Source organism: Helicoverpa armigera, chromosome 18, assembly GCF_030705265.1.
Source record: "Helicoverpa armigera isolate CAAS_96S chromosome 18, ASM3070526v1, whole genome shotgun sequence".
In the NCBI taxonomy this organism is placed as follows: Eukaryota; Metazoa; Arthropoda; class Insecta; order Lepidoptera; family Noctuidae; genus Helicoverpa; species Helicoverpa armigera.
The window spans coordinates 2,983,829-3,009,694 of NC_087137.1; the positions used below are offsets into that span (position 1 = coordinate 2,983,829).

At 37.4% G+C, this 25,866-nt stretch overlaps 2 protein-coding genes across 2 annotated transcripts; one reads left to right on the forward strand and one right to left on the reverse strand.

Moving 5' to 3' along the window:
- LOC110375801 (putative leucine-rich repeat-containing protein DDB_G0290503) lies at positions 1 to 20,057 on the forward strand. Its single transcript, XM_049849126.2, has 12 exons — positions 1 to 282; positions 10,384 to 10,448; positions 14,837 to 15,056; positions 15,364 to 15,585; positions 15,739 to 15,937; positions 16,444 to 16,611; positions 17,226 to 17,377; positions 17,968 to 18,128; positions 18,520 to 18,676; positions 19,214 to 19,273; positions 19,344 to 19,509; positions 19,625 to 20,057. Exons 1-12 carry the CDS (start codon positions 265 to 267, stop codon positions 19,672 to 19,674), a joined length of 1,638 nt encoding a protein of 545 aa, XP_049705083.2. The 5' UTR covers positions 1 to 264; the 3' UTR covers positions 19,675 to 20,057.
- Positions 19,807 to 25,369, reverse strand: LOC110375816 (uncharacterized protein). The gene is made up of 4 exons (XM_021334076.3): positions 24,999 to 25,369; positions 24,664 to 24,800; positions 23,681 to 23,809; positions 19,807 to 23,177 (listed from the first exon to the last, which is right to left on the reverse strand). Exons 1-4 carry the CDS (start codon positions 25,153 to 25,155, stop codon positions 23,103 to 23,105), a joined length of 498 nt encoding a protein of 165 aa, XP_021189751.1. The 5' UTR covers positions 25,156 to 25,369; the 3' UTR covers positions 19,807 to 23,102.
- Positions 25,370 to 25,866: the final 497 nt, after the last annotated feature.

Consider the following 25,866-nt stretch of genomic DNA (forward strand, 5'->3'; position numbering starts at 1 on the left):
CGATAGTGTCCAAATATACAGGCCTCTCAACCCTTGGAATGTTGATCGAAATATACGTTAATAAGTGATTATAAGCAGGCGCATTGACGGCCTGCAACCGGCGCCGGCGCAGCTCTATAAAGTTCATCGTCAGTTCGCAGCAGACAGCGCGCGCGAACGCACTCACACTCGAGCTAATTTAGAATCATCTCCGCGCACGACCCAGTGCTACGCTAAAACGAACAAAGGGTGCTTCCTAGTTTAAATTAGAATTAAAAGGGCGGCATGGCGATATCCAGCCCGGTAAGTACTTTTTTTTATTTTATCCCAGATGAGATTATAATAACACGAACGTGTCGCACTTGATTATCATTTTAAATGAGATGCTATAATAAAATGTCACAGGTACAAGATAGTCTTCCATAGGCATCGTTTAATTAACTACATTCCATGTTCCATGATAGGGATTTTATTTACACTTCCTAAGAACTTCGCATTAACGCGGTCTATTTTTGAATTATTTTAATATTCTTAGTATTAAAATTCTAAACTTTACCAATATTTAATTGACTCGCAATAAAATATTTCCGAATCAAATTGGAATTTGGTTCAAAATTATCCAAAATGCTAACTTATCAGCGTTAGTTAAAGCTTTCTTCGTATTATTATGTAAGAAATAAGTTTCCTTGTGGCTGGACAAAGATATAAAAGACAAGATATAAAAATATCCAATAAACATACCTACTTAAATGAAAAAATACCATCAGGTGCCAGTAAAACCCGTGCCTGCATTCAATAAAAAAGCTTTTTGCCATGTATTGTTAGGCTTAAAATGTTAAAGAAAATGGATAAATTATTAATTGTGTATCATAAAAATAGGTAACTGATTGTTTTGTTAATTAATCAGTATAATATGACATTCGGGTCAATGGAATTAAGTCATACATTATTAGAGCAAAGACTCGCTTATCAATGTAATTACTAGAAAACAACTAACTAGGCGTGCTTATAATATCATTAAAATTAATAAGAGAACTTTATGGTTGGGCCGCGTATGGTTCCCACCAAACGCTTGTGACATTATTGTCCAGTAGCCATCAATACGAAAGTTTATTGCCCTAAGGTGTTGCATTAACGCGTGCTTTTCGCACCTTCTCGGGCACGTTTTGCGCACGCGCATATTTAACGAGCACTTAGTTTGTTTTGCGACCACGATAATTGGACCAAATATGGTATTTCGTAGCTTTGGGATTTATGGGAGCGAGGTGCTTGTTAGTGAACAGTTTGGCAATAAACAGATAATAGTGTGCGCGCTATTTGTTTTTGTTTAGATAAACTTTTGTGTCAATAACGAAAATCCAATAGCGTTGTAGAACATCTAACAAATACTACAATTAAAGATAAATTAAGGAACTTATTTATTTTGTCGGTTATCGAAGTGTAATTTTGCTCAAAGCAGAGATGCACAGATCTTATGGGTGGGCAGTACCTGTAAAAGTGCCTAACTATTAGACGAGCTATGTGAACTATGTTCGCTGTCTCTAGGTCTAACTAACGGTTAATCAGTTTAGTTAAATATAGGACTATTTCTATATTTAGTCGAAGTGTGATGTGTTACAGTTACAAAGATCCGTCGCGTGCACTGTGTCACTTACGAACAAGAGTCAAACATAGAGACGTTTGAATACCAATTTTGTATGAAAGATAAAATAATAAATAATTTCAGAAATACTGAATAGATAAAAAGCCTAAAGTAACAAAAGTTGCGCTCATCACTTGCTTGTACAGAAAATGTTTATTAATATCATCGCGACAAAGTGACCAACTGAGATGAAAACTGCTGTTTTTGAAGTCGCCGTAAAAATTAAGTGGTTTCTGACTGATGACAAAGTTAGTGAAATCTCAATTTATGCCAGGGACTATTCATGTTTCCACGTAAAACGCTAAATGGGCAGCTGCTGTCACTGATATGCTGAGGCTCAATTCTGCTAAGTTTATATGTGACAATTGGATAACAATTGAATCTCAATAGCAGTTTTAACCTTAGAGGGCAGTCTGCTACTAATATAAGACCGTTCGTATTACAATGACACTTCATTGGTTTTCATTTTCTTGCCATTTGGTCTATAGGGTAGGCTGCTCTACAATCACATTGCAATCGTAAATTATTTGCAGATAATTTGATTCTATTGAATCACAGAAAAGGATTTAAACGTTTATTTGAAAGAAAAATATCGGGATGCCACATAGTTCAACCGTAATTGAGTCGTGATTGGATATAAGTGGGAGGTGACTCGTATGTCGCTTAAGTAAAATTAGCAGAATCGAGCCCCTGGACAGGAGTAGGACCAGCTAGAGAATGACAAAGCTTGTAAGCATTGTAAGCTTTGTCCGTCTGCTTGGTGCATGACTCGCCTGGATCCCGGCCAAGGTCTGCTCACGCCAATTGAGCTCAGACTCCTTTCGCTTTGTGACATGTTCACTCTAAATATGAATACTAAACAATATGCCCAGGTAATAACTGCTTTACCACCTACAATATCTAATCATTTTTGATAGTTCGCAAAATGTTACCCGGATGTTTTTATATTTCAGAGAAGAATAATTTACCTACGTATTGTTTTTGATAAGCTTTGTTAGTTGGCGTAGCGAGTGTTTCAAAAATTAGAATTTTGACCTACAGCGATGGAATCAAAAGTGCACAAGGTGAAAAATCTTTGCACTCGAATGCATCACGTAACTTTTGATCCCACCCATCGAGGAAATTACCTACTAAATGCAAAGAAGAAAATGGCGCGCGCACGCATATGAGTATCAAATTAAATTCAAGTACCTACCTATTAAAGTTAATTTATTTAAAAAGTCCGTTTAAAAATGAAATGAGGTTAAAAATCGATCTAAAAAATAATAAAAAATACTTAATTTATTGAATCATTATTATTTGTAATATTTATGTATTTTGTTTGAAAAATCAAGATTGTCATAAATGAAGTATTGCACTCGATCGGTATTGACTCGACTCTAGATCACTTTGCGGCGTTTGCGAAATCGAAGATATTGAAGAGCAAAACTACACTTTCCGAAATGGCGGGATGAAAGATTAATTTACAGATGTAAATTATGCGTACTACACATTACAATTACACAGCCGTACCAGAAAGGGTACAGCTTTCAAAAATTTTGTTGTTTATTAACAACGCTTATTTTTTATCTGTGAAAGTGAGAGCTCGGATGTTCCGAATAATCATCTATGTGACGCCTTGGAACGAAACCATAGCGCGATTTTAAACGCGCCAACGCCATCTATCGAGCGACGAGACAACGTTTACATGTTTGTGTCTACAGAAACGACTAAATGAGAATCTGACTCGCCAGTGGATTTAGGTTCTAATATTACAGAGAGTTTTCGATGGAACACACATATATTCTTAGTCGAGGATGTAAGGGGAAAAAACAACATAATTTTGCTCCAATTACCGACGACATGACCATGGTGCACCCTGCTGAACAAGTGAGAAACGGACGAGACTCGGCGACCGTTTGGCGGCGGTATTACCACGACAGCACCAAGAGGGACATTGAATGCCTTGCTCACACTGCACTTACCAAAGAGCATTCTGGACATGCTGCTAATGCTTCCAGTTTGTGGGATTTGCCCTTTCTTCCACTTTTTACTTTACCACCCTGTCGGCGTGATTCATATATAATTTTCTACCAAATATCAGCATTCTACTGCTAGCAACGGTCACTGGGTTGACTATTGACGCACGGACGGGGACGGACAGACATACATACAGAATTACTGACTTAGCGAAACTATTAAGGGTCCTGCGTAGTTGACTACGAAACCGTAAAAAAACAGGGTGGTTTTGCATCAACTGTGCAAGATTTTATTTCATCTTACTCCCACCTCCTTTAGAAATGCGTTAAGTTTTACGTCGAGTTGATACGCTAATCCAATAAAAGCCTTCTCATACTAGAGGGAAGGAAAGTTCAGAACATAATATGTATAGTAATTAAAATACGCTGCAATTATGAGCAATAAACTGTTCAAACCGGCTTAGGGCCAACTTGTGTTAATTAACCATAGATAATAGCGATATTTACCTACAAAGTATAGGCAGATAGGTAGGTACGTAGGTGCAGTTCTCAAGTTGTTACTCTTGCATAAGTAAGTCTGACACCAGTCTAACCAAGGGATATTGGGTTGCCCGGGTAACTGGGTTGAGGGGGTCAGACAGGGCAGTCGCTCCCTGTAGAGCACTGGTACTCAGCTACATCCGGTTAGACTGGAAGCCGACCCCAACATAGTTGGGAAAAAGGCTCGGAGAATGATGATGATGACTCTTGCAAAAACTACTAGATTGATTTTGATGAATCTTGGTAGTAAATGTAGTAATATAGCTTATACATATATCAGAATGACATATAGGTACTTTTTATTCTTGTGCGGGAAGAAAATCGGGTGAAGAACACGCGTGACGGGTGAAACCGCGGGCGGAAGCTAGTTTACAATACAACTGAAAACTCCTAATAAAAAGCTAAAACTAAAAGATAATATGTTGAATAACAGCAGTAAACAGTTCCGACATAATCATAAAAGTTTGTGCTGTAAGCTCATACCACTTAGCTAGGCTTATAATATAATTTTTATAGCATATGGCATCATTCATCTGTACATAAATATTAGTACACTTATTTGTAAGTATCGTATCTCATAGATTTTATATGACTCTATGTCAAAACTCTTGAAGCAATAATTAAATTCTTTGGAAATCTATAACTTTCACTAGTGGTTACCTACATCTAACAATTGGCCCACGTCTCATATCAATACATCAACTTCCAAACTGCACTAGACGAACGATGAAAAATGATTTTTTTATTAACTAGTTTCGACATCCACAGTTGCATTGACCTAATTGAAGATATATGGCCAAAATGATTGGAACCCCCATAACGAGTTGATGGTATTGAGTTAAAGGTCTCGAGTAATTGATCTTCCAATCGAGAACTCGTAACAGTTGTCCCTAATCTCTATGCCATACAACATGTTCATAAATCGAGTTTGAGTTACGAATGTAGGTAATCATCGATTGCTAAATTATAGATAGGACGCAATAGTGTGCCCTTATCGAGTCAAATTATGATAAACAATACTGTTTACTTGTGTTGTATAATGTTGAATGAATGTGCTGACTGCACTGATTTATCTCTCTGTCATGCTGGACCTTAAACCTGACTAATATTTTCCCGTGGGAATAATTGCAATGATTTAACGGGAAGACCACAGAGGTAGACATTTTCTTTTCGGTTATCTATGGACAGTTTAAATGGCATTAAACCACGATGCGTAGATACAATTTTTTAAATTTTTGAGTACGTAATCAATTCCAAATGTTTATAGCTTTGAATAAGCATACGATTTATGTGATATTTATTATGATTAGGCAGTTGAAGTCAACTTTCGCTCGACGTTACTGAAGCTCGCATACGGTAGTAGGAGTTTAGTTAGGAATTCATTTCCGTCTATTCTTCTCTTAATTTAATAGCTTTGGAGTCTGTGAGCTCGTGCTAATTTATGAAAGTTCGTATCGTATCACTTATTAAGCGTGTTCTACTTCTTGTATTAAGTGACATCTATTTATTTTACTGATGCGTTGTGCGAGCCGTCTGTCTACTATGTTAATTATAGACAGCACGCACACTTATTTTTTTAATGGGGAATTAATCAAATGCTTCTCCGTGTGGGCGGAGTAGAATATCAGGAAGTGTCATTCTTAACGATAAATCCATGTGAATTTAGTCGCCCTTTGAGTTGCATGAAAGTGTTCTGGGTTCTTGGTTAGTCTTCCTAACAATCCTGCAGCATTAGATAGCGTTGCTAAGATATTTTACCTATTAATTTATGGGTTGCTAATGAAGTCAATATTTGCAAAATACACGTAAGTAGACGTAAATACAAGCGGGTTATGTTAATTACTTCAAGTACCTATCTTCTAGCATGTTTCTGTTGATATTTGTTTCAATATAGTCTTAAGTAGGTGGTAAACCTTAAGTATAGGTATCTACATATATCCACTACAACTTTGTATTTTATAATTTATTATTTAATTGTATAGTAATAAAGATTAGATCTCTATCAGGTTGACTATGTTGCACATAAATTAGAGCTGTTAAATATTTAAAGCACATTATGTTTCTACTACCTACCTAAGCAATAATTTAAATTACGAAAAGGTATAACCGATATTGAAATGACCGAAAATTAGTACCTAATAAACAACTAGTTATCTACGTCGTGGTGGCCTAGTGGGTAAAGGACCAACCTCTCAAGTATGAGGGCGCGGGTTCGATCCCAGGTCAGGCAAGTACCAATGCAACTTTTCTAAGTTTGTATGTACTTTCTAAGTATATCTTAGACACCATTGGCTGTGTTTCGGATGGCACGTTAAACTGTAGGTCCCGGCTGTCATTGAACATCCTTGGCAGTCGTTACGGGTAGTCAGAAGCCAGTAAGTCTGACACCAGTCTAACCAAGGGGTATCGGGTTGCCCGGGTAACTGGGTTGAGGGGGTCAGATAGGCAGTCGCTTCTTGTAAAGCACTGGTACTCAGCTGAATCCGGTTAGACTGGAAGCCGACCCCAACATGATTGGGAAAAAGGCTCGGAGGATGATGAAACAACTAGTTATCTACGGAAAATCAAAGCTCATAGACGGTTAACTATTCAAATAAAGTCCTTAGTACGATAAGATATAGCCTAGGTAGGTACCTAGGTATATCAAATAAGCACTCGCATCACATAGGATTGTTGTTGGTTAAAAGTGCTGTGCCTTTGGCAAAATAATTTTTCCGAGTTATGCCCGATTCGTCATTTTAGTGATTTGGCATCCATAAAAAACGTGTCCCAGTTGGTCATTCAATAAAATATTTTATTTTGCTTAGTCCCAATTGGTCATCCGTACTTTATTTTGTAAAAAGTACTGTCAACAAGATAAGCTTTACAATATTGTAATATGTTTTTATTTATTTATTTTGGTTATGTTTTTTCCGAATATGGCAAGACGCTATTAATAAAATCGTGATTTCAACGGCGTCACACACCGCACGGCCAAAACCAAAATACCAGGATCGCATAAATCAGATGAGTAATATACCAATCAACGAGTGTCCATGGAACTGCCCACCGTGTACTAGGACCGCATAACTTACAAGAGTATAGCAGTCAAGAGTGTCAGGATTTTACGTTTTTTTCCTTATTGTAGATAAACATACCAATTTACACCATCATTCATCATTTTTATGTATACAATCTCTTTTCTAGTTATGGGCCCCTGGTACTTTTATTACCGGCACAAAAAGTATCGAGTCACATTTTCGGGTTTATAAAATGCCCATGTTGTCTGCACCTGTGTTTTAATGTAAATTTTATTATATTTATATGAGAGCTATACCTTTACCTACATCGAAGTTTTTCATTTAAAATTTCTTCTAACACTTTTATTTCTGACGGTACTCTGATACGTGAAATTTTATGCGGGGACGAATCGGAACTCAAAATTTAAATATTAAATTATTTATTTTGCTCGAATGACCAATTGGGATTTGATGTATGGAAAAAATAGTTGGTGACCAATCGGTACTAATGACAAATTGGGAATAACTCATTTTTCCATCACAGATATCTCATCTTTCAGGCATCTTAAAAATAACCAACATACCCTAAGAATACTTTGTTTTTTTTGTCAGTCAGATTGCATTCTGAAAATAAATACCTATACCTACTACAAACGCTGCTTCTCTGCATACGATATTCAAAGTCGAAATGCTGAATCTGCAAACGAGGTTAATATCCTCGTAGATACGATTCCCCTAAATACTTGTGCAGTTTAAATACCTACCAACGTCTTGCGTACGCATGCGAATAGTGCATAATTATCCCTGATTAGTGTTGAGTAAGTCCGCCCGGGATGTCTGATCTCCTCCGACGAGTTGCAGGTCAGTGCCGGAAACAAAAATTAGAATTTTGAGCGACAGCGATGGAATCAAATGTGCACAAGGTGAAAAATCTTTGCACTCGAATGCAACACGTAACTTTTGATCCCACCTATCGAGGAAATTACCTACTAAATGCAAAGAAGAAAATGGCGCGCGCACGCATATGAGTATCAAATTAAAAGCAAGTACCTATTAAAGTTTATTTATTTAAAAAGTCAATTTAAAAATGAAATGAGGTTAAAAATTAATCTAAACACAATAATAAAAAATACTTCATTTGTTGAATCATTATTTTAGGCAGTACCTAGTTTATTTTTTGTAATATTTGCAGGTCAGTGCCGGAACTTATTAGCGCCAAGTCCATTCACGACTTGAATACAACCATTCGTATTCTACTAACTATTCTTAGCACGTGCACTAACCTTCCTTTTCTTAATAGAGCCATGTTTTGTTCTTGTTTACGTAAATTAATGCGAAGTAAACATAGTCCGTAGTCTGCTTAGTGATAAAATATAACGGATAAATTAGTTTGCAGATTTTTTAGAAAAGTGGACTACCGGCGGATGGTGCGCTATTTTTGATGTTGCTTTGCTATCTATAAAAAGACTTTCAGTTTGGATGTTGAAATAGTTTTAGGACCCCTGACCCTTGTTATGAAAATTCTTATCTAAGTATCTAAGACTTCAGAACTCAAGAATAGTTTTTGTGTTGTCAACCAAAAACAACAATAAAATAATGCTAACTCTTGAAGAGTAAAGGTGACGTAACAGTTTAGCACTCGCCTCTTATGAACGCTAGAAAGTTTTACATATTTCACCTTTCCGAGGCACCCACCTACATAAGTAGTTTACAGACAAGAAAGCGATTGTGTGACGATTTTGGCTGAACTTCTAAAATATTGTAAATGAAAAAAAAATAAGATATTTTCTGGTTTTTATGTTGGAAACGCTTCTTTTATAATTTAATGGGATACCTATTTGAGTAAGAAGAGTACCTAAAGCACCCACGCAAGTAAATAGTTAACAAAAAAACTAAAAACGAACACCTATCTTACAACATCTATCTAAATATACTTACCTACATGTAAGAAAAAATCCAAGTGTATTTAACTAAATAAACTAAACAGTCGCTGCGGTAGGCGAGATAGTGTGACGTCACCCTTCTAAGGGTCACATTATCGCGACCCCACGCTCAATTATTCACCAGTAAATCATATTTAACATGGTGAGAACGTTGTAACTTAGGGCCGCACTTATACCAATGTAATCGGTCTTAAAATACGGTACGATCGAGAAATAAATCAAGTCAGAATAAACCCTAGGCCTATCACGCTATGGAGCATCAATAATTCGATGACTAAATATGATAAACCTACCTTCTTAGAAATCTTAGAACACTGAGATGGAATTATGAAATCTCAACTTACATTCTTATGATTTTATTTACAGTAGCCTATCAATCATCAACTACAGACTTAATTGAGCCTAAAAAAATAGGATTATTGCGGTTCCGATAAAGAAAAAATCTACCATCTTTTACCTGAGGCATGATCAGCAAAATTATTTAATAAGGACTTTTATTATTTTCTGTCTGGTCTATAATAACCATTCCTCCCCACGTCAGATTAAGTCGGAAGGAACAAATTACACGCGGTCACATCGCGTGGCCTCAACAATAATCGTAGCGTAAAATGCTACATCAAAGCCCTTCATTACAAAATAGATGAGCAAAGCTGAGCCTTCATGAATAAATTAAATAAAATGAACTTCATCCGGATACAGGATATGGCTACATACCTCCTTACTTAGTTACAGATATGTGAATGTTTTACCTAGGTATAAAATAAGGAGATATCTTTATCTCATTGGTCGTACATTAAGGCCGCTAGTCGGTGCATTTGTACTGTCGGTGTAGCAATTTATGTGCTCTGATAATGTCATCTAATGCGATCGAGCGCCCTAATGATCTTGTTTAGATATATCAAATGTAGATTGTAGTACTCGATAGATCAATGATTCAGTACGTATCGGGACTTATTTAGTCTCACGACTAGCCCTAGCAATATTGATAGACACGTCGTCGTGAACCTAATAAATAATGTCAATTACTTGTAGGACTGTGCCTAGGACAGTTTATGTGCGATGTTGTCTTGTTTAGTTGTGACAGACATGACTAGCAATGCTAAGTCAATTTTCATTAACAATCGCAATCACAGATTCCTTTTACGTACGTAATGGAACATGGGCATAGAGGCCTAGACGACAAAATAAATCATGGAGCTGTCTAATCGACACGATGTGTTGAATAAACCTCCTTACGTAGTGAGCTCATCATAGCTTACGCAGTCACGACTTACTTAAGCGAAGTTAGTATTCAGATTATTAAAGTTACCTCTTTTCCCCAGAGACTGTGGTGGCTCGCCATGGCGCTACTGTTATGGGCCCCACACACACACTGCCGGGAGTTCACGTAAGTACGCTATTTCTTATGTAGAGTGTGTAGCTTTGTTACATTTCTATTTGAACCATTACAATGGCTCAATGCAACTCGCGTATTGAATGCAGGATTCAGTAACAATACAGAATTGCTTGAGTGAACTTAAAAGCTTAAAATCAGGCCTAGTTCCTTTGAGTCTATTCATAACGTAAAGATTGAATTTAGAGATTTGAGTATAATAACAAGAGGTCAGGGACTATTTATTAGTCTTTCAGAAATTTTCTTCAGCGATCAACGATCAACTAAAAAAGAAAAAGATGGTTGAATTGTAGGCACAGAGGTGTTCAAAATACAGTATTATCTGCACCTTCAACTTCAAAAGTCGTAAATATAAGCTTAACTAACGAGAAACTATTTATTGGGCAATAATCGACATTTTGTGTGCCTAAGCCTAGCGTTTTATGATTGAACGTCTATTACGCGAGACTAAAAACGCTGATCAAATAGCGGTCGAGGTAGACCATAAAATGGAAGGTCCCGAAAGTATATTCAATTAACTTTAAGCGTGTTATCTCTGGTGTCATCAAAGATTCTTATATACTTTATTTCCTACTATGATAATTTTATGACTCACTTAATCTGAAATGGGATCAACGACATTAAAAATATCAAAAAGAAAACTTTATGGTCATTTGCGTGCACATAAAACTCTTGTATGGTTGATGTGAATCAATGAGGTCGGTCATAAATCTTCAGACCATACTTATGAAATCTCTTACTGAAGTGCATGGTCAGATAGTGTATGAAAAGCCATAAATCTTCATTAAACGGTCCGCTAGGCAGAGACCATAACTGAAACCATTCCTATTTCAGGTAGGTACCGATTGAAGTTCTATGAATAGAAACTAAGTACCTAAATTGTAACTACATAGGTACCTATATTTGTTGAGTGTACGAAGATTGATGTTTTAACGATGTTGTGTTTCATGGGAATTTGACAGAACATAAAAATAACCTATAATTAATATTGCTTTTTGTTTTTGACAGTCGTAATTGACGCGAAAAGGTGAAAGACCCGTCTACGGTTTGACATAGTAAAACAATTTTTTATGGAATTTTCTCCGAAACCCGGAACCTGTGGTTATTTTATGGATCAATTTACAAAACAAAACAGTTTTGATCAGTTTTAATACATTAGATTTAGGCAGTAAGGTACGTTATGCTCTATATTCCTAACATTTTCTCATCTCATAGCGTGAACTGCAAACTATAACAATCACGACAGACTGCATACTGTATTGCCAGCTGGATTGCATTATTGTTCGGTGCAGTTTAGTAACTAGAACTTGAGCTATTAATAATGCACTGAGCCAGTTCTGTTTTCTGCATTTCGTTGTATTTTAGGCGTATGGTTACTAAGTATCTTTAAATAGCTTCGTTAGATCTCGACATGAATTTTATGGCGTGTGACAACAGAAAATGTAATTTGAGGTGATTGATTCATTAATATCATAATGCAGTTTATTAATTTAATTAATAAGAACAAAGTAATAGGGAATACAATCCCGATCCCGAAAGATCTTCGGGCAATTCTTTCGAGTTCAATCGCAAAGTACCTAATTGACGAGATCCCGAGTTCTCGATTACCTAATCCTGTGAGATCATTAATTAACGATCTCGAGTCGAGATTGCATTCTCTAATAATGATATCACCACCATCTTTATATATTATGTTGTAAATCCAAAGCCCATATGCACCTCGGGCTCATATCCTAGAATACATTGATTCCTTGCACAGACTGACAATGATAAGTGAGAACTTTGTAAGAGGCCTGAGGGATACCAGTGTCTCAATAGGAAACTTCCTATAGGTACTTATTTGTAGTTGCGTGGAAAAAACAGGCAAAGTACATAGACAAGTAGGTAAAGACATACATAGATATACACGACATTTTTTTTACATTCAACATGTTTTTTGTATTACCTACCCACATATAAGCAAGTGGAAGAAACTACAAAAACTTATAAGTACTTGCCTGCGTCCACTGACTGAACCACACGTACCTACAGAACAAATGTTATTTCATAATACCTACTTGTAAATAGCACAATATCCACATACATACGTAGGTACATAATGTGGGCAGGTGATATAATAGGCACGTTAATGATATAAAGGTAAGTATGTAAGTAGCAAAAAATGCCGAGTGCTTAACTTAGTTCAAAACCTCTAAGTACCTACTTGCGGTCGTTGCCCACATCTTTACCTACCACGGACTATGTATAATAGTATACCTAATACCTACTTGGGCCAAGTTCACAGAAAACATAAACGACGGTGTTCTAGTTCGAATGATAGCGGGAAAATTTGGTATAGAGACAGCCCTTGAGAAAGAACATAGTAACATAGGATAGTTTTTATCCCGGACTTTTGAAGAGTTACCTACTTAACTTTGAGAACGTAGCGCGGGCGAAGCCGCGGGTGGAAGCTAGTATAACAATATATCGTAGTGTATATTTGAACTGTAAGAACTTTCGAAGTTAAACAATGGCATCAGAAAATGACGTTTAAATGTTGTTGGAGAAAATGCTCCTTACCTAAGTAACAAGCAGTACCTACTAACAAAATGACCCTGTTCAAAATGTCAAGCGATTGGTCCTTAACAAAGACTATAAAACCACTTGACTGCGCATACAGTGCCCCGACGCTCGCCAAAAGTTAGTGATTTTGCGCGTACTATAAGGCTACGATCAGTACGATCCTTTAGTAGCGACCGTGAACTGACCAATAGTAGCCGCGGATTATGTCGCGTCCCCCCGCCCGCAGTGGTGAGTCGTGTTCTTAGAAGAAATTGGCGAGTGCGCTCTCTAGTGGTTATTTACTTTATGGTCCTTAACCTATGACAAGCATCTAACTCAAAATATAGTTAGGTAGGTACCTAAAGCCTACATTAGTTCAATTAGTTACCATAAACAAAAGTAGGTAACACCAGTAAACTATAGCAATTTGCACAGCATACGTAGAATCCAAGGTAGGAGTAACTTAGGAGATCCTGATCTCGCTGTAATCGTATTAGGTCTAGCATAAATAGCTGTTAAAACGGTATTTATTTCGGTCAAAAACGGTTTCTACTGACAAATGGACTCCGTATATCACACAAGCTATAAAAGGAGCTTGCTATATCCTCCTACACTAACTACTACCACATAAATATGAGATTTTGGATTAGAACACCTTTTGAATCATCATTTTGAAATAAGAGCCCGAATCTTTGCCTGAAAGTCCAAGTCCAAATGTGGCAAGAGAGATTTAAAGCCTTCGTAAATAAATAATAAGAACGGTATTGTCTATGGGCCCCAGTTGCCTTAAAATAAAGATTTAAATAAAAAAAATGAAATACTCCTACCACGGGTCTGCTCGAAGATTGTTCGTTAGAAATAAGCAGAACCTTTGTACTATTTTATGTTACTTCTACTTATGTCATGTGTACATAAATAATTAAATGAATAAAATAAATTGCTTTTAATTTATTTCCTATTGTAGATCGTTAATCTCGTAGGCAACAGGTTTTCGTCGCATTAGAAACGCTGAAGCAAGATCATTGTTGTTCTGTGATTAATTGACTTAGTTTTTCTATGAATTTCACTAATCACGTAATTTCGTCGCATCTTCCTACTTTATTTCAAAATAACCACTGGTAGGTCTTTTCTGGTCTTTCTCCTTGGGAGTAGGTATCTGTTTTATACCTACGTTTTCAAAAAGCAGTTTTGCAAATACGGATGGTAATCAGGAACAATCAGCGTTCTCAGGCGGTTTATTCTCCAATTAGGCAAATCAGTGATTGTAATCGGCGTATTTACTCTCTAATACCGGAACAGTTGCTGTGTTTATAAATAATGTAAGTTCTTCGAATCGGAAATCGATTTGTAAATTATGTAGGCACTTAAATATTTACGTATTGTGTGCAGCAAGGGTTTACAGTAAATAGCCGTAATTACAAATTTAACTTTTCCTAGTAATTGATTAATTGGGTACCTATTATTGGGTTTGTTTTTTTGATGATATTTTATTCAGGAATGTACCTACAAGGGTAAACAAGAACATCCATACCATACCATACAGAATGACCTTTGATGCGAGTTTTACCCAACAACATTTCATAAATGTGTGTACCTAAGCAAGATTAAAAAAAAGACATAGGTAGGTAACAAGTGTGGCGCAGAAGTTACACCAACCGTTTAGCAAATAAATATGCAGTAGGCCGTACAAAACACAAAACCAGTTATTGTGAGGAAATTGCGACACTTTTTAGGTTAAACTACGCTATTTAGTTCAGTAGGTAGGACCTAGCTGTAACAATACGTTAAAAACAATACCAAGCTTACGCGTTCAGGCAATAAAATAATGTTTTTGTCTTTAGACACGAAGACATCAGGGAAGCAATGCTGTCACTAGTCCACATGATAAGAATGTCGGAAGACAAACTCGAGAGGCACGAGTTCAGAGAAAAGGCCCTCGGCGAACAAGTCAAGAAAATGCTAACTGGCCTCGACAAGAAGCACAGGACTCTAGAACCGTTGAAAGGCATGATCTCAAGGCTAGATGAGCGGTTATCCAATGTAGAGACTATACTCTTACAGGTTTGTGCGAATTCCGGCTACTAATGCTTATCTTTAGTAGGTCAGTTGACGTGAAAAAGGTATGCACCGCGCCAAGCAAACTTCTACGCAATGTTATCTCTGTTAATTGGAGTAGGTAATTAAGTACCTATTCAGTTATACCCCAGGAAACGTTTAAGACAGTTTATTAAGAATGCTTAACAATCATACTATACTATAAGAAATGTGAAAGAAATTGAAATGCTTGTTTTAAAACCTGAGTAGCGAACAATGGTCATTTTGTCAATTTTCTATAATGATTTAAATTCACTATCACTTTATTTTGCAGAAAGAAGAACGAGAAAAAGCGTCTCAGACTAAAATAAATGAGTCACTAGAAAGTATACAAAAAGCGTTAGTAGCTTTGGCATCAGCCCCGGCGCCGCCTGCAGATTTGGACAACTCCTTGTCGACCAGCGGCGACGCTGTGCTGAGACGACTCGACGCCACCGACTCTAAAATTGATGCTGTGAAGAAAGAAATTAAAACACTCAAGACTAGTTTAAGTCCGGTAGGTTTACCTAACGTTGTATTCCTAAAGCTACTCTTGTTAGAAGTTCTCGGCAGAAAACTCTCCAAATTTTGCTTTTGCAAAAACAACCGTAATCTGAAGTTCAAAATAACAAAATTACTAAGACAGTTTCATAAAACTTTTTTATTTCAGGAGTCTCTCCGATCCATGTGCCTCGAGGTAGCGTCAGACGCAAATCCGTTTGAGAAACATATATCAGATGCAGAGAAGTTGCTGAACAAGTATGAACTGAAGCTGAATGAGTTCAACGGAACTAAAGTGCAGACGGACTTTGTGCCCCTCAACGAAGTGTCTCTGGCTGATGAGGCCTGGCACAGCAAGATGTCTGAAGGTACCAACTAATAACATATGTATAACTTTTTAATTAAACAACATTTACGGCAGACGAAATCTACAATTTTCAGCAACGAAAGCTGCAATACAATAAGACTTTCTAATTGATGAATTTCGCCTCGGTATTCTGTTCTTTAACGATTAATTGTCGAAGTTGGAAAACTTCAGCTACCTACATATTAGGCATAAGTATGTTCTTAGATTTATGACATACTTACCTATGTATAAGCTTTCAATTTTTTAGGTACTGTAAATTTTGTACATTATGTTAATTGTGCTAATGAGACATGAAAAATCTCAATAACTAATGATCAATTTGTGGAACTCTGATTAATTGTTAGGTTGTCAGGTATAACTTTTGTGAGATAGAATGCATAAATATTTCCTATCGTTAACGTAGTGATAGCTTTGCTAAGTCTAGATTAGAGTGTGTGTATTAGGTAGGGTATAATAAATTTTTCCAGTGCTTGGGAAGTCATTCACTTGATTTCATATATTTCTCAGTGATGGAACGCCAAGAGATAGAGGTGAAGAAGATCCAACGTTTGTTATCTGATGCGGAGAGCATGTGGAAGGATCTGCCAAGGCTGGCGGACCTGAACCGCTCCACCAATGAGACCATCGACTCTGTCAACAAAGCCACCGAGACCTTGCTCATCAATAATGAAATGGGTGAGTATATTATAAATAGGACTTAAAAATTTCTTACATTCTGAAAAGGTATCCCAGTCTTGCTTATGGTAGGTACTCTTGTTTGACGCAATACAGACCTGATGTCATCATTGGTGTGATCCCACACCACACCAATGATGATTTTCGTAACTCCAGCAATCCGCAACCGGTAGAAATCAATGTGGTGCAGATGCAATTATCGACTACAATTTAAATATTGATTACGAAAATTTTTACTCATAACATTTTGTAACAAACTAACAGAATTTCAAATTACACGCAGGATAGAATCCGCTAGTCGAAAAGCGCTCTAAGATTGGTATTGATTTTATTTAGGTAGGTACCTCTTCCTGAATGTGGGAAAGAGTTAATCCTGCATTGCATAACATTATCTACATTAAGGATGCGTTTACACGGTGCATGTAGCTGGAGCAAGCTAACATGCGCAAGTAACAAGAGCACGCGGGTGGGTCTCGCTTTGGTACATGCGCGAGTCGCTGGACCCAAGCGTTTTTAAAATGCAAGTAACCTGGGCATGTGCCTCAACATGCGCAAGCTACTTCTGTAGATGCACCCTAAGCGTGTGAGGTTTTAAATAATTCTGTATATATCAGCGGTAACTAAGATGGAGACGAAGTTGCGTGAGATGGGCGACCGACTGGTGGCGACCAACGAGGACGTGCAGCGCAGCCTGACGCAGAGCAACACCATGACGGAGCACGCCTACAACGACATCTCACGGAGCTACGAGACCCTGCGCAATGAGGTATTTACAAATTACTAGCTTCTGCCACCCGCATCCCGTGGAAACGAACCCGGAAAAAACGATCCTCGATAAATGGGCTATCTAACTCTGAAAGAATTTTCCAAATCGTACCAGTAGTTCCTGAGATTAGCGCGTTCAAACAAGCAAACAAACTTTTCAGCTTTATAATATAATATTAGTATAGGTTTATAGTAAGAGTTTTGCAAAGTTTTAGAATCTACTACCTAACTTTATCCCATTTGTACATGACTATAAGTGCGGACCAGTCGAGGATTAAGTATCCAAAAGGTTTTATATCCAATTGGTTGAGATCTCTCCTTATTACTTGCAATACGTAATTTTTGTGAACATCAGCAGTCATACCTGCCTAGATTGTTATCATCTTCACAATTGACAGAGTGAATGTCGACAACTCTGCCTGTCCATTGCAAAGTTGCGTTCCACGTAGATTGGATAGAAGGCACGGATATATGTAGTTTATAGGCGTTTAAATAATTTTAACCATAATTTTGAAGGGACTGCAGTTACCTAACTATTTACATAAGATACAGAAGTTAACAGTTTAAAATATAACTACGCGTCATCTACAGGTCCAACTGCTATCTAAGAGTGAGCAAGTGATCCTGGAGACAGCAGACAACGTGGTGGCTACTAAGAAACGCTTCGAGTACGGCGTCAACCAGATCCTCATGGAGGTCGGCGAACTTTTGAAAAATCAACAGAAGAACATGAATCACACTGTTAGTAAGAAGTGAGTAAAACGATATTTATAAACGGCAATAAAACAAAGTAATATTATCACTTCATGAAACTAAGCTACTTTATGTACTTTTTTTATAGAAAACTTGGTAAAATTTCATAATTTACAAAAATATTTTACCGAGGTTTTTATAATATAATTAATACGTACCATATACCTAATCTTTTCCTTCTCTTCCCAATCCATCCTAAGGTTGTCTGGAAGAGATCGCTCTTAGCGATAAGACTGCCCATTATGTCACCTACTTTAATTAGATCTAAGATCAAAAATGTAAAAATTGGTGTACCTAGTAAAGGATACATCTATTAGATTTGGGCAGTCTACTACAAACAACTTACGTAGTATAAAGCGGATATCATATTGACAATGTGTTTCTCTCAAGGTTGGACAGCATGGAGACAGCGATCACAAGCAACCAGACCACAGCGATGAAAGCTCTCAGCTCGAAGGTGGAGTCGGAGATGTCGCAAGTGTGGAGGCAGATCGGCATCATGCACAAGCAGATCATGATGAGCAGCCAGGCTTTGAACAAGCTGTCTGTGAGTACCACATCATCGACCTTTTTATATAGCAGGCCTTATTCAAACAACAAACTTATAAGCGTTTTTAGACTGACTCCTGAATTGCTCACAAGTTCACGACACCTTTTTTTCCATGACTAATTAGTGCCTCAGAAAACACCCAGTGTTACATGCTTCCAATGATTTTGATAGGCTGATTTTTAAGCAAGAGCTGGAAAAATACTTCCAAGGCGCAAATGAACTCGTGTGATACTTAACTAGTTTAAAATAGGTTTAACTTAAAAATCTGTTGCATAAACTAACATTAAAATAATCGAAGTTTAATATTTAGATAAGCCGTTTATTTACTGTACAGCTGTTTACAATGTAAACCGGGCTTACTCTTTATCAGTCCCCAGGGAGCGACAGTACGTTGTCCACGAAGGTTATATCAGTCAATCGCTAAAATTAATTTCTGTAACTACATTCCTTCAGGAGCGTCACACATAACGAATTAACTTAATAGCTTGTTACAACTAATTGGAGTAAAACCAACTCATATACTTCCGTTTGCAGGAATTCTCCCAGGAGTTCGTTAATGCGAGTACATCTACAATGGACAAAGTGAAAAAGGAGGTAAGTCATCGACCTTAGCAGTATTGCATACCTTTGCGAATGTAATTAAGGCAATTGTTTCGGTCCCCAGGTGGGCGACATCACGACACGCATCGTGGAGTTGCAAAGCAACCTGAACTTCGTGCTCGGCGAACTATCGATAGCGTCCCAGGAGTTCCGACAAATGGCCTCCGGACTTACCAAAGCTTTAAACGAAGCTAAAAACAAGAACAGCACCACTGTACCTACAGTTGAAGGTATAGATAATTATAACCATTGCACGAGTAATAGACAAGTGCATTTATGAATGATCATTAATTAAACTACTCTATGATGGCTCATTAGTAAACTTCAATAAACGTTTACTTGCAGACGCCGGCCCCGGACCTCACAAGATCGCGAGCGCCGAGAAGACAACATAAATAACTGATGCCAAATAACATAGACATAGTTAATTAACAATAATTAGATAAGTTCTTACCGCTTAGATATTAATCTGTAAGTCGACTGATGAGAGGTGTTTTGTATGAAAATGAAATAAAACTCGTACAATATTAACTTTTGCAAATATTTAATCTCTTTTATAATTGTGGATCTATATATTTATATTGTACAAGTTATATGATACAATGAAATTTTATCGTGACAGATATCCCAACGTCACATACAAGTGAACGCGTAAAACCAACAATATACAACTGACGGGGATCCTCTAAGAAAACGTGAATCAATCAACTGTACAATCATAATATTGATATAATATTTATTATTGATCTTAAATAATATACACACAAATTATTTGTCATCTGTTTTTGGTTATTTTTATTAATCCTGAATACAACCTCATTTTCCTATGTGCAATTAATATTTAATGTAACAAATTAATGACGCTTATTGATTTACTAAATGCATAAATAAGTTAATAAAATCCGTGCCCTTATATATAGAACTGTTCCATTATATAATATGAACATTTAAAACAGAATACATACATTACACATCAGAGAACAAATAAACATTAGATACATAATATTAACTTGGGCTAATGTGTCTGATAGCTGCGGTTATAATCGGTACAACTGTCGCGGTAGTGATACACTTGTTTGGGAGTTCACTTAAAGGTAAAAACACTAGACACATTCGTTGTTAGTGAACAGCCTAACTTGGGACATCTCTAACCTACGATAACGACGGAACAACAAAACGTGCCCGCGGGCAGGGAATGCTTAACCATAAACAAAAGGCATGTTACTTATTCTCGGGCGATCCAGTCGCAGCTCGTCTTTGGAAACTTATTTACTAAGTAGGATTTGTTCGGTTGCTATAAATGTATTGTATGCACATTATATTTTTTTATAATCATGATTTTTTAAATTAAAACTTAAAATCCAACATTAAATCAACGTAACAAAGAGACAAAACTTTCATGGCAGTGGCATACATAACACCCATACACGAATAGCACTTGAACATTTTTACATTTTGATCAATATGTACATGGATAAATGTACATGTACACTATATTAATGCAAAAAAATATTTACACTTCCTTAATTAATTACGTGTTAAAAAGCACTTAATAGCCAACCCTTTGCACACACCCCTGAGTACAATCAAAAATAATAAAAAGCAATAAACAAACGTATAGAAGCAGTAAAAACAAACAGTGTAACACGCGAAACTATGAAACTGTTACATAGTACATTGATCATGCATAGTAGATAAAAGTTTATATTGATAACTAATAAACAATATAATATCCAATCGAAGCATAATTAATTAAGCTTTATAAAGCTGTTTAGATAATTCCAAAAACATTTCCTATGTCTATATGATCAAAAATAACTGAAAAAATCGTAAAGTTTAAGTGAATCTATCAAAAGCCCGAATATGAACGTACAACAAGCTCCCTAAGTGAAGTAAGTCTAAGTGTCCATGAGCTGAACAGTGTGTTGTCGCGCGGCGACGTGACACATCTACACTTTGTACAACGCGGTATCAAAACAAGGTGTGCGCGGCGTGACGCGGCGTCGCGTGTCGCGTGCGCTCTCAACACCGCTTTATATTTACTTAACGCAACTGTACCCTACTATTTATAATTTATTAACTCCTAACTAAGTTTCAAGTGTAAAATTGTGCCACACAAGCGATCTCGATGGGACATCTAAAGCCGAACGCAACGAAACGGTCGCAAGCGCCGCGGCAGCCCTCGGGCGCCCCGGCCACTCTACTAGTTCCGCTGTTGATGGAATGTCGAACATGGAATGAATATTATAAATTCCTGTAAAACGACAAGGTTCTCAACCCTGTAAAATGAGTGAATGAATTACATTATGTAATTTCCACTACGTCTCGTATCATATAAAACACCCGCTACTGATTACTCCACCTGATAACTATGTATAATAATGACTATGCTCAAATTTAGATTCAATTTGGAGCCCCTATCGCGATTATTTTATTACAATATCTAATTAATATAGATGTGGCCGGATATAAAGGTGATGTTTGTATACCCTAATACCGTTCACATTGTTACATTACTTCGACACGTTACGCTATACTTGTCTTATGTGATGGAACTTACATAGGAAGACATACAACTATACACATACGCCTTTAATAGACATCGCGAAATTAACTTGTTGAACTTATCTGTAGTACATTTGGTAATGAAGGAAATTATTGCAGCTTTAATATAAACCACGTAATGAGTACGTAAACGTTGCAACAGATGTGTGGAACAGTGGAACAGAACACTTAGGAGCGGTAGTGAGCTGCTGTGGTTCAGTCTGACGCGACTCGCGCGGCTCTCGGAAACGAGTCTGCAAATGATACGTGACCACCCCATAAATCCGAGGCACTTACATGATCTTAAGAGTAATGATATACAACTACTAACTAGTGGTACCAAATGTTAGCTGTTGTCATCCCGCGAAGGACCCGTTGATACAACGGGTGTGACACAATTAAAGCTATGGACATGTTCCACGTACTAATCGTTAATAAAGTCTAACCTAACACGGAGAGAGAAGGGAGCTATCGTACACGTATAAAGTACTTAACTATATAAACCTACATTCAGCTCTTAAAACTTACACGAACTGACCGTTAACCAGTGCGATTACATACAAAATTGGTGTAGTAAAATGAGTGTCCGAATTCATAAAATGTCTAATGTGCAGCCATGTTCAAAAATATAGTGTCTCCCAGTGTACATTGAAAAAATTTGAACGAGTGCAGTAGTGAAAATATTCGATCCATTCAAATCATTACTCCTTATCTCATACTTTGTCCTAATTTATTATGTTTATGATTAATAATGGTGAAAGTAGATGCCACATGAACCTTTCATCGACCGAACCGTACCTACGAAGCGGAATGTCACAACGTCCACGCGTGATCTATGTACATTATATCGACAAGTTGCAATAACAAAACAACAATTACTTTATGTATACTTTAAAACCATCGCACATAATGTTTATGTACAAGTTCAACGGGTCCAGTAGTCTCGACTGAACGTAACATTATTAGGTTTGAGTGATCGCGCGGCACCTCGCCTCGGGACGGGCGGCTCGAGCCGGCGGCGCCGTAGCGCCTTCAATTCCTATGCCGCTATATTACAAATAGGAGCCGAGCGTCGTGGGCCGTCCGGCGCGAGGTGGCCCGCGAAGCGTTACAAAATATTAATCTTATGTACATATTGTCGTTCCAAGATAAGAGTAAGAACTATGTCTATATTAAGTGCGGGATATAAAAGGTGTCGGCGCGGGGTTTACCTCCGCGTGCTTTTGGAGGAGGGGCGCGAGTGAGAGTGAGTGTGGGGGGTCGCGCCCCCCCCCCGCTCCTAACTGGAACACGACGCGGCCGACACGGGCGACAGCGGCGAGTCGCGCGGGCAGCCCGACAGCGTCACTACCACCTGCACACAAACACACACATTACAACTGCTGACCTAATCACAACAGTGGCTTATCATGTAGGGTACACATTTACAGAATGTGTAATCACATCATATCCCAAGCCTTTTCCCAACTACGTTGGGGTCGGCTCCAGTGTGTGCACTGCTCTAAACGCTCCAATAACAACCAAGATTGTTTTAAAAATTCTTTTACTGTTGGGAAGCTACACTATCCCTGAATAACATAGGCTACCTTTTATTCAGGTATGGGAAAAACTTCCCCCAGGATACGGGTGAAACTGTGGGAAACAACTAGTATTTGATTAACCCGTGGTATGCTAGTGCACAGATATACACAAGACAATTGATTTCTATTGTCCTATAATTAGCGGCATACAAGCAGGTAGAGTCATTAAGGCAACTACATTTGAAAATATCCAAATTGTTAAACATCAGTATCAATTTTATCTATCGCACAATCACAAGTGTTTTAGAACCAGAAAAATATTTTAAAATATAATCACCTTTCGGCTGCCAGCGTGATTCCTATGCTCGCAGAGCCAAACCCCTTGCCATGTGCCCAGGTTCAGCTTTCCATCCGTGATGGGGATTGTCAGCGAGGACCCAAGGAAGCAAGCCTTCACATGGGCTGGCTGTGATACAAAAATACAAAAAACATTACATTTTATCTTAAAATCCCTACTAATGTTTTAAATGCAAAAGAATCTCTGACTGTCTGTCTGTACGCTTTCATGTCTAAACCACTGAACTGATTTAAATAAAATTTGTTACAGAGATAGAGTTGACCTTGAGAAAGAAAATAGGATAGTTTTTATCCCGGATTTTTGATGAATTCTCTTGGAAACGTGATATAACCAAACTCAATGCGGATGAAGCCGCATGCAGAAGCTAGTAGACCATATAAGCTCAATGTATTTCCAGTCTTAGAACACGTTCTTGTATATTTCGTGAGCTGTAAACAAACTTTAATATTTACTCAAAGTTTTGACCTCTGTTATCAGTACATGTGACACTCCAAGGTTACTGCTGTATATCACTTAGCCTTTAACACCACACACTACTTTAGCACTGATATGATTATTGAATTTGTACCACAACAAGTACACTAGTACCTTGTTAGAGCACAAAACACTGATGTGTGAATACTGGTGCTAATTTACATTAAATACATTCATACAATTCTAAACAGTTATTGTATGTAAATATGACAAAATACCTGCATATCAAAATTGAATTCATTTGGATTGATATTTCGTTTTAATTCATAGAATATGTAAATACTTTTCAATGCAGCAAAAGATGTCAAGTGCTAAGGCACTGCATTAACAGCAGTCACTTATTTATTGAATTCCAGCATCAAAACACAACTCCTAAACAAATGATCATTGGTTCTAAATTCAAATTGGACATTCTGCAGTGTTAGCATGATTTGTGTTAAGTCAAAATATTAATGAGTGATTAGCACAACAATACAACAAACACTCACCATGTCGTCAGGCCCCTCGCACGAGTGTCGATAAGGCAGGCCCTCTGGCACTATTTTGTTGAGCATCATTTCCATATCATCCCTGACGTCGGGGTCCCAGCTCTCGTTGAGCGCGAGACTCGCCGATGTGTGCATTACTGGAAACAACATCCATTGATCAGCTGGCTATAGCGTCTATCACGTTCATTAGATTTCACAACACTTGCTCGTATCACTTCACTATGTATGCACTATAAAATAGCGCGAGACTATACTATGCACGGTAAATGTGACAGGCGGCAAGGATGCAGCATCGGCGGCAAGACAAGAACGCTGTCACGGCAGCGGATACTCACTCTGGATATGGCAGAGGCCGACAGCAAACTGCGAGAGCTCCGGCACCTGCTTGAGGATCTCCTCAGTGACGAGGTGCACGCCCCGGTGCTGTGGCCTCAAGTTCAGCTTCCGTTGAAACCACGCGGATCCGATCTGAATTCCTCGGTTCGAGGCCATGTTTAATTTTTTAAAACGCTACAGAGTGATCGCAAGAACACAAACGATCTTACACAACATCACTTAGAACAACCTTTACATGAATTAATCCACAATTATCATAAAAGATTCATTTTCGATCTTTAAATAGTAATAAATATATAGGAGGTTATAGGACAGATTCGACACCCTATTTTCTGCGGGAAAGTGAAATAGTCTTCAAACGAAAGAGAAAAACGAATGAAATGTTGTCATGTCAAAAAATATAACTCGAACACCAATGGATTTCATTCATAAAATAATGACGACGAGTCGACGACCGACCGAAAAGATAATGAATACAAAGGTAGCATTTTGAATTAAGTTTAGTTAAAATTTATTACGTGTATAGATACGAAAGAAGACCCGTTATTCGTTTAATACTATAGTTTTACAAAATAAAGTAAAGTGCGAAACATACAATCTTAATTTTATTATAATAACATCGACAGCAATCTAAAATGTGAGTTTCAACTTTGAGTAATAATGATCTTCTTCTGTTTTGATCAAAATTAAAAAAGGCATTTACTTTGCCGCAATGACATACCAATAATTGCAAATCGAATGACAAAAAAAGTCTTATTTTTTAACACAGCAACTTTTTACCACCCCATCAGCAGATGATTTCATCGTTTGGCGCGGAATTCAAAACATTTCCGTGTAAAATATGGAATGGACATGTCTTTTAAAAAG